This window comes from Nannospalax galili, unplaced genomic scaffold (genome assembly GCF_000622305.1).
Source record: "Nannospalax galili isolate Female #2095 unplaced genomic scaffold, S.galili_v1.0 scaffold106, whole genome shotgun sequence".
Classification (NCBI taxonomy): Eukaryota; Metazoa; Chordata; class Mammalia; order Rodentia; family Spalacidae; genus Nannospalax; species Nannospalax galili.
Window position 1 is genome coordinate 551134 of NW_008354872.1, and position 11384 is coordinate 562517.

General features: G+C 46.9%; 1 protein-coding gene across 7 annotated transcripts in view; it reads right to left on the reverse strand.

The window, feature by feature from the left end:
• Tbc1d2 (TBC1 domain family member 2) overlaps positions 1-5994 on the reverse strand; it is a 47161-nt gene extending 41167 nt beyond the window's left edge. The window contains exons 1-4 of one of the 7 annotated variants that reach the window (XM_029555459.1): positions 4699-4837; positions 4327-4456; positions 2483-2568; positions 944-1085 (exon numbers count right to left, since the gene is read on the reverse strand). In XM_029555459.1, coding sequence (XP_029411319.1) covers positions 944-1067 — 124 coding nt within the window. In that variant the 5' untranslated portion in view covers positions 1068-1085; positions 2483-2568; positions 4327-4456; positions 4699-4837. Of the gene's footprint in view, positions 1-943; positions 1086-2482; positions 2569-4326; positions 4457-4483 lie in introns of those variants that run through there. The other 6 variants (XM_017802886.2, XR_003846925.1, XM_008851961.3 and 3 more) reach the window with 6 other exon arrangements.
• Positions 5995-11384: the final 5390 nt, after the last annotated feature.

Sequence of the window (11384 nt, forward strand, 5' to 3'; positions counted from 1 at the left end):
TGCTAACTGGCCTGTCAACTGAAGTTGTGGCCAGCTAGACATGACTTTGCATGGGGACTTGATTGTCTGTGCTCTTGAAGCAGCAGCTGTGGGATGGTCTATTCCCATGCTGAAACCTGTCAGTCACGTTCCTGGCCACAGCACAGTGGTAGCAAAGTGTGGGATATTCTAGAATTTGAGATGAAGACACTGCACTCATGGTAGAATGTGATGGTGCATTCCTATAATCCTAGCAAAAGGGAAGCAGGATTGAGAGTTTTGAGGCCAGTGTGGGCTATATAACAAGAATCTGCCTGTCCCAAACCCAAGGGCAAGGGATGGCAGCTTAGTGGTAGAGTGCTTGCCTAGCATTCATGAGGTCTTGGATTCAATCTCCAGTAACACACACACACACACACACACACGTAAATAAAAGAAATTTCACTTGTGGGCATCATGGGACAAAGAAATCTATTCTGTGAAACACTAGAATCAAAAGTAACTGATATACTCAACTCTGCACACAAGCCTTTGTGTAAGAAGCCAAAATATTGAAAACCCCCACCCCATACCAACTCTGAACAAGTTTTATTTCTTGAGGTGTCCCAGGAACATCATAATGGTCTCCTGGGTTCTGACCATGTGCAGACATGTTCTGTCTGACATACACTGATTCATCTAACCCTCATAAAAGCACGAAGGTAGGTAGAATTCATCAAGTTCATCTTATAGGGAAGGAGACTGAAGCTGAGGCAGGATTGGAACTTGCCTGAAATCACTAATGATTAGGACTTAAACCCAGGCATCCTGGCCCCAAAGTCCACGTTCCCACCCTAACTAATCCTAACTTCCATACCTGGCTGTACTTCTTGGCTGAGGACCCTTCCCGCTCACTCCCAGCAGCAGGGGAAAGGCCTCGTTATCAGTTGCCTGGGTATGTAGCAGGAGGCTAGCCCATTGGTACCTAGCTCGAGGTGCAGGGTGGGCCCATGCCCAGCCAGGGCAACATCAGGAGTAGCAGGAGGTGCAGGTGGGCTGTTGTGGAATTCCCAGCGCTTCATCTGCAGCTGCTGCAGCCAATACAGCATCACTTGTTTGGTGGCAGCCTGAGGAGCACAAGGATTAGTTAGCAAGGGCTCAGGTTTACAGGATGGCACTGGGCATGGCCTTTGGAGGTCACAGTAGGCTTTGTATCTCTCCTTCCCAGAATAAAACAACCACAAAAAAAAAAAAAAAAAACCCCACCACTGCCATTGTGGTTTGGTATCTATTTCTGAAATACCACATGGTTCTCGGTTATGCAAGACAACCAGGCTCTGGTTTCTTGTTCAGGGGCTCCTTGATGTCTCAGTGCTTCAGTTCCCTCAGTTATTTTATAGTGAGAATACTACCAATTTCATAGAGTGGTAATGAAGACAGAATAAGGGAAATAAAGTGCCCAGTGCAGCTGGGCATGGTGGTGCACGCCTTTAATCCCAGCACTTGGGAGGCAGAGACAGGTGGATCTCTGTGAGTTCAAGGCCAGCCTGGTCTATATAGCAAGCTCCAGGCCAGCTGGGGCTACAGGGAGACTTTCTCCAAAACAAAACAAAAAACAAAAAATAAAGTGCCCAGTGTAGTACCTGACATATGGCAGGTACATAAAATGTATTCCTTGGACAGAGAAAGAGAGATGCCACGAGAGAGGAAGGAGCTTTGTGGCCTGGAGGGCCTCTGCTACCACCATCTCCTTGTGTGACATCTCTAAGTCTCAGCTGCCTCTTTGTGGGATACAGGTAATCCTTCCTGCTGTGGGGACAGACTGAACTCCTGGGCATGAACATGGGTAGGAAAGCCACATACATACTACAAAAACATGGTGGCACCCTCCACCATTCCAAACATAACAGTTGATGCCACTCATTAATTTCCCAGCATTGGAGGGCCCAAATTGCTGCTTTTACATTCATTAGTTTGCTGGATTCTCTAGGAGGGAGGGCAGGCAGGAGTGACCAGCCCTTTTTATAGACATGAGGCTCTGAAGTGGCCCAGGCAGATGGTGGTAGTGCTGGTCCCAGAAACTGGGTCTTCCACTTCTAGACCAGAACTTTGTTTTAATTTGTGACCAGAAGATGTGTGGCTTATGTAGAAAAGGCATGAGTTTATGTAGGTACAGAGGATGGTACCTGGGAGTAGATGGTGAGCCTCACAGGACTGCCCACAATCAAGACTACATGAGAATGGCCACAGACTCTGGGACAGCCAGGGCAAGAGGGCCACAGATGAGGTGTGACCTAGGTAGGGAGAGGTGGCATTTCTATGAGAGTCCCTCAGCCTGTCATGTAGGTATCAGTAGGACTGAATGATGGCTGGACATGGTGGTGCAGCACTCGGGAAGCAGAGGCAGGTTGATCTCTGTGAGTTTGAGGCCAGCCTGGTCTACACAGTGAATTCTAGCATACCAAGGGATACGTAGTGAGACCCTATTTTAAAAAAACAAAAACAAAAACTGAATGATGCTCACCAGTCTTTTCTTTCCGTACTCTGGTCCTCGGAAGCTTGAACAACCCTCAGGACTTCACTATGACCTTAATGCTGGCAAGCTTGAGCCTAAAACCAAGCACCTCATCTTATTCTGTAATTCATTTGACATGTTCATACTGAGCAGCTGCTCTATGCTAGGCCCTGGAGATGACAAGGTCCTGGGTCACCTGAGGTTCACCAAGTGTCCTTAGATCTTCCTGGCCCACAGAATCTACCTCAGGGAACACAGACCTGGATATCCTACAGTTCTTTCACCCTGAGTTCTCTCCTTTCAGCACTGGCCCAACCCGGCAGCCAGTCAGTTACCATCTCCTCTACACTCTACTTACCTAACACCCCTGGTCACTGTTACCTGCCTTCTCCCCGGGGCCACAGTTCTAGCTCAGCCATCAATCCCTCCTGGCTACCTCTTGATGGCCTGCCTATCAGCTTCCCCTTCCCCCAATTTGTTTTCTGCCCAACAGCCAGGCTGAGCTTTCTAAACCCTCTAATCTCATTCTGCTTCCTTGGTTTAAGGCTCTTTGAGAATCTCCATAGCCTGTGGGACAAAGTGTAAGTCCTTGAGCCTGTCATGAATGCCTCCCCCTTCAGTTCCATGTTTTGGGTTCCTATATGTATCCCAGGCTCCAGTGACTTGTCTGGATACTTGTGGCTGTACTGTTTTTCCATCTTTGCTTACAGGGTATTCTCAGCATCTTTCGCCCTCTTCTTTGCTTGTCAAAACCCCTCTTCTCACTTATCTGATGCCTTTCTGGAAAGCTCCCTCATTAGGAGGAGCTGACCCCTCCTGTCACTATACTGTTCCTACACAAAAGCCTCACAGCATCTCCATAGGCGCCATTTAACTGTGTCTGACAGTTTCTCCATTATTTTCTCCCAAAACACCTTAAACTGTCAGGGCAGGAAGGCTGGAGGGGAGCAGGTCTGACTTATTTCACATCCGAGAGGCAGAGCCAGGTACATGTGTAGATTAATAAAATAGTAAAAAACATGTGCTGGGAAGCCCTATCCAGAAGCACTCAACATGTGGAAGGAGACACAAGACCTGGGACCTACATGACCTCTAAAATGTCCTTTCTGGCCTGAAAGTCTGCGTTTCCATGATTTTAATGGAGACCTCTGTCCTAGTCAACTAGCCAAGCTCCACCAGGAAAGGAGAAGTAATCCTATGGGTATACTGATGCCTGGACTGGGGGCTAGAGGTTTAGGGGATAGGGAGATAGAAATGAGGTGGGGGATAGCTGGGTGGGGCTTCCTCCTTGCCCACTCTTTCTGATACCCACTGAATTCTTAGCCCACATCTGTCTTTCCAGTCAGGTAAGAGGACACCTCCTCTTGACATGATAGTTCTGATCTCCGTTCCATCACCCTATATGTACATGTGTGTTCATTCAATAAACATTTGCTAAGGACTCACTAGTTCAAACATGCCCAGATGAACAATCTAGGCTGATCAGTAAACCTACATGTTTACTTTCCCAACCCCTGCCCAGGTCAGCATTCACTCCCCTCCGCCAAAACACCAAGGCATGAATCAGATCCTGCCCTTATAGATTGCAATCACAGTATCTTGACTACTTCAGTACCAAAGAAGGAAGTTAAGAAAAGTGGGTATTAGGCACCCCCAAAGTAAAGTTTTGATATAGCACTGTGAGGATTCGAAGCATGGTCCACACCCCATGCCTGTGGGACATTTGGGGGTATTAGGCACCCCCAAAGTAAAGTTTTGAGAGAGCACTGTGAGGATTTGAAGCATGGTCCACACCATGCCTGATCCCTTCTGTCTATGACTCAGTTTCTTGATCTATAAAACAAGTTCCTCACCCTTGTCTGTAGGAAGGCAATGAGGAAATGGATGTGAAGACTCTTTAGAAAGTTCCAAGCTCTCGGCACTCGGTGGAGTTTACAGTGACCACACACCTGCGCCCTGTCGTGCCCTGGGGCCTCGATCCAGCTGGAAAAGAGGGAGCGTTCCATTTACCTTCAGGGTAATAACCCGGCTGGGAGTCTTGATTTCGAAAGTGCCCTCCTCTTCAGCGTCCGCCTTGCAGTCAAAGACCGCACTGGAGAGGTCGATACTGTCTAGGGGATTAGCATCCTGAGCGGTCCGCGAATAATACAGGTGGCACTTCTTCTCGTCGTAAAAGAACCAGCGGCACTTCCAGCCCCGGAGAGGCCCTTTGCCGCCAAACTTACTTAAATAGCCACAGAGTTTCTTGGGGGCCGTCTCCAGCGGCCGGACGCAGCCCTCGGCGTCCCCAGGAGGCTCCACTTTGAGCGCTCTTGCCGGGCCGGGCGGCTGCGTAGACTCGGAAGGCGAAGGTGTGGACTTAGGGTCGTTCTCCAGGGCACCCTCCATCGCTGCTGGCGGGAGGCCGCAGAGGGACACGGGCTCCAAGGGCTCACAGCACCCAGATCCCGGAGACCAGGCAGGCACCTAGGAGCTGGGAGCCACCTGGGTGGGGGCGGAGCCAGTGTGGACCCGCCCCCAGGAGAGGGACGAGAAACCAGACCCCAAACCCAGCTCAAAGAGGCAGGCCCCGCCCGCGCCGCGCGAGGCCCCGCCCCCGCAGAGGCCCCGCCCACACGCTTCACTTCCGGCTTTCCCTCCAAGAGCGGTTCACCATGTTTTTGAGGGTGGCCGCGCTGTCTGAAAGAGATTTGGTTTGAAGGCGGGGTGGCATTGTGATAAGCTGGGCAGAGACGGGGAAGACACGCCGGCTCCTTGCCACGCGGCCGTGGGAGATCGCGTGGGCGATCTGAAGGCTGTCGTCGTCTCGCGCCGGCGTCTTACGGGTGCCGCGCAGGCCACCGTCGGACGGCGCACCGCGCAACCATTGGCCGAGAGGAGCCGGCCCCTTCCGGCGCCCGGAGCGGACGAGGTCTGCTAGGTGATGCTTGGAAAGGACCCCCGGGCCTGTCGCCTCCGCCGCCACTGAGTAAAAGGGCCCAGGTGCTGGCAACTCGCTCAGATTCCTGCCTCAGTTTACTTCTGCCTTTAAGTTTCTCCCCTTCGGCCCTAAGGCGAATTTTACCACTAGACTGTGCACGTTGTGCCTCTTCACCTCTCTTTTGGGGCTTCATCTCGTGTTTCTCGCCGCTTTGATCGCTTTCTGTTACTTTAGGTCCGTCCCCTCTACCGCCCCCCCCAATCCCCACCATCTTTATAGAGAAAGCCGTGTAAGGTCAGGGGCATTAATGGAGCGGAGTATAGCCGTAGCGACTGCTCTGAGTACATTGTGTAATTTTGATACTCTGACTTCACAACGTCGAGCAACTTTATCAAATTACAGTTTTCTCATCTATGGGGAGAGGTGGTGATCAGCCTACCCTTCCCTCTGGTGGAGCTGAGGAGCCCTACTTTGACCTGCAGAGGCTGCTGCGAAGTTGTAGTTTTCTAAACGGGACAGATTACAATCAGGAAGCATTTCTTCTAAATGCCAGAAAGATCTCTTAATGGGTTATGATTTATTTTCTTGTCCTAAATAAACATCTGCCATCGTACCTAATTTTGTGTTTATAACTCTATATTTAAATATTTATATTTTTATTTTATGTGTATGAGTGTATTGCCTCCATGTACGTGAGTGCACCTGTGTTGTGCAATGCTGCAGAGGTCAGAAGAGGGCTTGGATTCCCCTGGAACTGGAGTTAAGAACGGTTTGTAGCTGCCATGTGGGTGCTGGGAATCGAACCTGGGTCCTCTGCAAGAGTGGTCAGTGCTATTAACCACTGAGACATCTTTCCAGCTCCTATAATTTTATATTTTTTCTAAGAAATCCCTCAATACTGCGTAAGTTCCAGTTCCAATAAAATGTAGAGCCACACCTATCCTTAGAATTGTTTTTCATAGGGGCTAGAGAGATGGCTCAGTGGTTAAGCAAATTGACTGTTCTTATAGAAGACTCAGGTTTGAATCCCAGCACCCACATGGCAGCTAATCCAACTGCGTTGTACAACACAGGTGCACTTAGACGTGCAGGCATAACACTCATACACATACGTAAATCAAAAAATATTTTTAAAAATTGTTTTTGATAATATGTGGGAAACTTTTAGTACAGAAGGTGGAACTGGGTAAGTTCATTGTTAGTTGTAATTAAAGGTCAATAAAGTAGACATCAAGGCAAAAAACAGCCACCAAGAGGTTAGATTATATAGTAGATTTCATATCACTGAAAACTGGAAAAATACTAAACTTGCTTCCCAGCCCAATGAGCTGAGTTTGAGCCCCAGGACCTACATGGTAGAAGGAGAAAACCAACTTGTGGAAGTTGTCCTCTGACCTCCGCACATGCACACACACACATGTGCACACACACAAACACAAAATAATAAATGTAATTAAAACATTTTAAAAGTTAATCACATAATCTAATCTCTTGGAATAAAGACAAATTTCCTACATAGCTGTAAGTCAACAGGGAGGTAGGGACTAGAGGAATGGCTTATCAGATAAAACTTGCTGTGAAAGCCTGCTGACTTGAGTGCCATCCCTGGATCCCGTGAGGTGGAAGGAAAGAGTCAACTCTCACAAGTTGTCCTCTGATGTTCAGACATAGGCTGTGGCATGGGTACACCCACTCCCACACATCCACACACAGATTAATTAATTAGAAAAGGGAAATAGACGTTGCCTTTGAAAATCTGATGAGGGAGAGTAGAAGCCAACAGAAACAATTCTGCAGTTTGAGCTAATCCCTGGAGTCTGGGCTAGAGTATCAGAATTTTATTCACTTAAAGTATTAATTATTTATTATTTTTATTTTATGTGTATGCATATATTGCCTGCATGTAAGTGCACCCGTGTTGTGCAGTGCCTGAGGAGGACAGAAGGTGGTATTGGATCCCCTGGAACTGGAGTTACGGACAGTTGAGCAGCCATGTGGGTGCTGGGATTTGAACCCCAGTCTTCTGCAAGAACAGCCAGTGCTCTTAACCACTGAGCCATGTCTCCAGCCCCCAGTATCAGAATTTTAGCACCCGTACTTATTAACTGTGTAACCTTTGGTAAGTTATTTGAGTTTTAGTTTTCTGATTTGTAAAGTAGGCCTTAAAAAAATATCAGAAAATCTTGCCTGTTTGGAACAACATGGGTGAACTTGGACTTAAATACATGCAGGCATAATATTCATAAAAATAAAAGTAAATAAAAGAAAAAACCCTTTTTTAAAATGTTGTTAGCTGCCATGTGGGTGCTGGGAATTGAACTCGAGTCCTCTGGAAAAGTAGCCAGTGATCTGAGCCATCTCTCCAACCCAAGAAAAATTTTTTTTTTAAAAAAGCAAAACATCTTTTTACTTTTGTGGTAGTTTTTACCTCATATTGATCAGATGTTTGTTAGATGGCAGTTTTGGACCCTAAAATGTAGGACAGCAACAATTTCAACTTTACTGGACAGAGAGGTGTAAACTGGTACAGGGAACATAGTAGGTAAGTTGGTCTTAGAGACCAAAACATCAGGAAGGGCTTGGACAGAGCTCAGTGGAGAGCACTTGCCTAGCATAAGCAAGACCCTGGGTTCAATCACTAACACTGAAAGAAGAAAAGAAGAAAGGGGGGGTGGAGGAAGGGAGAGAGGAGAGAGAGAAGCCTTAGGAATTTGCACGTAAGTTTAGGTGTTCAACTGTTAAGAATTTGCTGTTAACAGGGCTGGAAAGATGGCTCAGTGGTTAAGAACACTTGGGGTTCTTCCAGAGGACCCTGGTTCGATTCCCAGCACCCACATGACAGCTAACAATTATCTGTTACTCCAGTTCCAGGGGATCTGACATCCTCTTCTGGCCTCTATAGACATGGCACATATGTGGTATACTTACATACATGCAGACAAAACATATACATAAAATAAAAATAAGTAAGTTAAAAAAATTTTGTTTTTTTTTAATATTATTTTTATTTTATGTGTATGAGTGTATTGCCTGCATGTATGTGAGTGCACCCGTGTCGTGCAATGCCGTGGAGGTCAGAAGAGGGCTTTGGATTCCCCTGGAACTGGAGTTAAGGACGGTTGGTAGCCACCAAGTGGGTGCTGGGAATTGAACCTGGTCCTCTGCAAGAGTGGTCAGTGCTCTTAAGCACTGAGCCATCTCTCCAGCCCCCAATATTTTTTTGTTTTTGTTTTGTTTTTTTGAGACAGGGTCTCCCTGTAGCTCCAGCTGTCTTGGAACTCACTATGTAGACCAGGCTGGCCTTGAACTCATGGAGATCCGCCTGCCTCTGCCTCCCAAGTGCTGGGACTAAAGGCATGCGCCACTACACCCGGCAGCCCCCAAATTTTTTTTCAAAAAATATTTTGTTAAGAAAAAAAACCCACACGTTCTTACAATGTATTTATCATAGGGTTATTTACTGTGAAAAATTAAATGCACTATAAAGGTCCCAAAAAATCCAAGTTGGTTACTTAAAGGATTAAGACATTGTGATGGTTAATCTCAGCTGTCAACCTCAGATCTTGAATCATGCAGGAGACAGCCTCTGGGCATGTCTGTGGGAGATTGTCTTGATTAGGTTCATTGAAGTGGAAGGACCCACCATGGTGGTGGCACTGTTCCTTGGGATGAGATCCTAGACTGTAAAGAGGGGAAGTGAGCTGAGCACAAGCATTCATCACTTCCTGACTGGACAGTGTGACCAGCTGCTTCAAGCTCTTGCTCTTAATGACCCCGCCATGATGGACTGCACCACAAACTGTGAACCAAAACAAACCCTTAAATTGCTTTTGTCATGGTATTTTTGTCACAGCAACAGGAAAAGTAGGATAGACATTGAGTAATATGAGAAATATTAGGTTAAGAAAGCAGGCCACAGCTATTTCCATAGGCAGTTGCTATTTGGCAAAGGAAAAAATGTATATATGTGCCCCAAAATAAAATTGAATCAAGAACACAGAGTATTGATAATTATCTCTGGGTGATAGGATTCAAATATTTTTATTTTCTTTTATGTATTTTCCACATTTAAGCATGTAACTGAGCCATCAGGCATTGGGGAACATATCTGTAATCCCAGCACTTGGGAGGCTGAGGCAGGAAGATTAAGGTCAATTGGGCTGTATTGTGAGACCCTGCCTCAAAAAAAAAATTTAAACCTTAAAAATTCGTACATACACATCTGTTCCTGCATTTCATTTGCTTCATACTTGAATACAGTTCCTTAAGGGTGTAGATCAGGAATCTTTTCTCTAATCTCCACTGCTGAGACAGACAAGAGAACCAGACTTCTCCCTGGGCACTCAACAAATGTTAAGTATAGTTAAAATTGCCATTTGTGTTAGCAGTGTGGTCTCTAGGTTTATATTTGTAAGCGCTCCTTGTGATGTTTCTTTTCTTGTAAATAAACAAATACCCTGGGGTTGGGGGACTTGCCTTCCTAATTAGAAGCTTTTGGACTCTCTTTGCTTTAAGCAAAAGGATTATCAGTCAAATAACCTAACTATCTTCATGCCTGAAGTCACCATCTTGAGCACCCCCAAGGATATCTTGAGACAACTATGCAAAGAATCAAAGCTGATAATAATACATGGGAAGTAGAGACAGGAGGAACAGAAGTTCAAGGCCAGCCATACTATATAACAAGTTCAAGGCCAGCCATACTACATAACAAGTTCAAGGCTTGAGCTACAGGAGTTTTGTTCCTGTCAAGAAAGAAGGCTGAGGAGAGGGCTCAGTGAATAAAGCACTTAACCTGAAAATATGAAGACTAGAGTTTGAACTCCCAGAACTCATGTAAAAGTAAAAGCTGGACAGATGTGCTCTCTGCTTGTTAGCACTTGGGAGGCAGAGACAGGGGATCCCAGGGGCAAGCTGGCTAGCCAGACTAGTTGGAATCTGCACACTTTAGGGTCCAGCAAAGAGACTCTACCTGAGTAGATACATTGAGAGTGGAAGACTACAGGTTGACGTCAACTTTAAGCCTCCACATGTACACACACAATAAATATATATACAGGGGGAAAAAAGAAGGAAAGAGAAAAGCAGGAAGGTTGAAAGAATGGAAGGCTGTGACTGATCATGCTGGCTCCAGAAGGCACAGTCCTCGTCAGGGCTTTTGCAGTTTCATCTGCCTTGGCCTGAGGGGGAGCACTTCTGGTGGAGGGACTACTATGCCTAGTGGCAAGGCTGTGATTGCTTCAAACCACAAGCCTTAATGACTGTGGTACTAGAGGTGAGGCTGTGATTGATCAAACAGTTGGCTCTTTGTATAGGCAGGCTGCTCAAGCTGTCCAGTGAGCTGGCCAGGAAACTCTCTAGTGCCACTTCCCCTGGTCTTGCACTGTATGGTAAAGACCTCTTGAGTGCCATTTCCTGTCTCCATGGGTTCCTGAGCCCTGGTCACAGCATTGCAGCACAAAACTCTCTTACAGATGAAGAAGTGGAAGGACAAGGACCTTAGCTGAAGGTCAAGAGATGGTTCAGAGGTTAAGAGCGCTTACTGTTCTTCCAGAGGACGTAGATTCAGCTCCCAGCACCCATGTCAGGTGGCTTACAACCACCTGTAAGTCTAGTTCCTGGGGATTCAACGCCAGGATGTATGTGGTGCACATAAACTTGTGCACGCCCATATGTGTACACATAAATAGAAAATAAATGTTAAAGAAAGTTGTTGCCTGCCTGCTGAGACCTTGGGCCCGCCTACTGTTAGAACCCACAGGGCTGGGTCCACACAGACTGCTGGAGATCCTGCCCAGGGATCCCGTCCCAGTTGGAAAGGATGCCTATGTCTGAGAGATCCCAGCAGTGACTGGTGTCCAGGTTCTGAACGGCCCTCTGGGTGCCTCAGCTATCGAAGGCTGTCCTGACAGAGGCAAGCATCCCTATTTGCTCTGGCAGTGGCCATTGAGAGCAGAAGGAGCAGCTCAACAGTTCAAGAGTGGCCAGGGC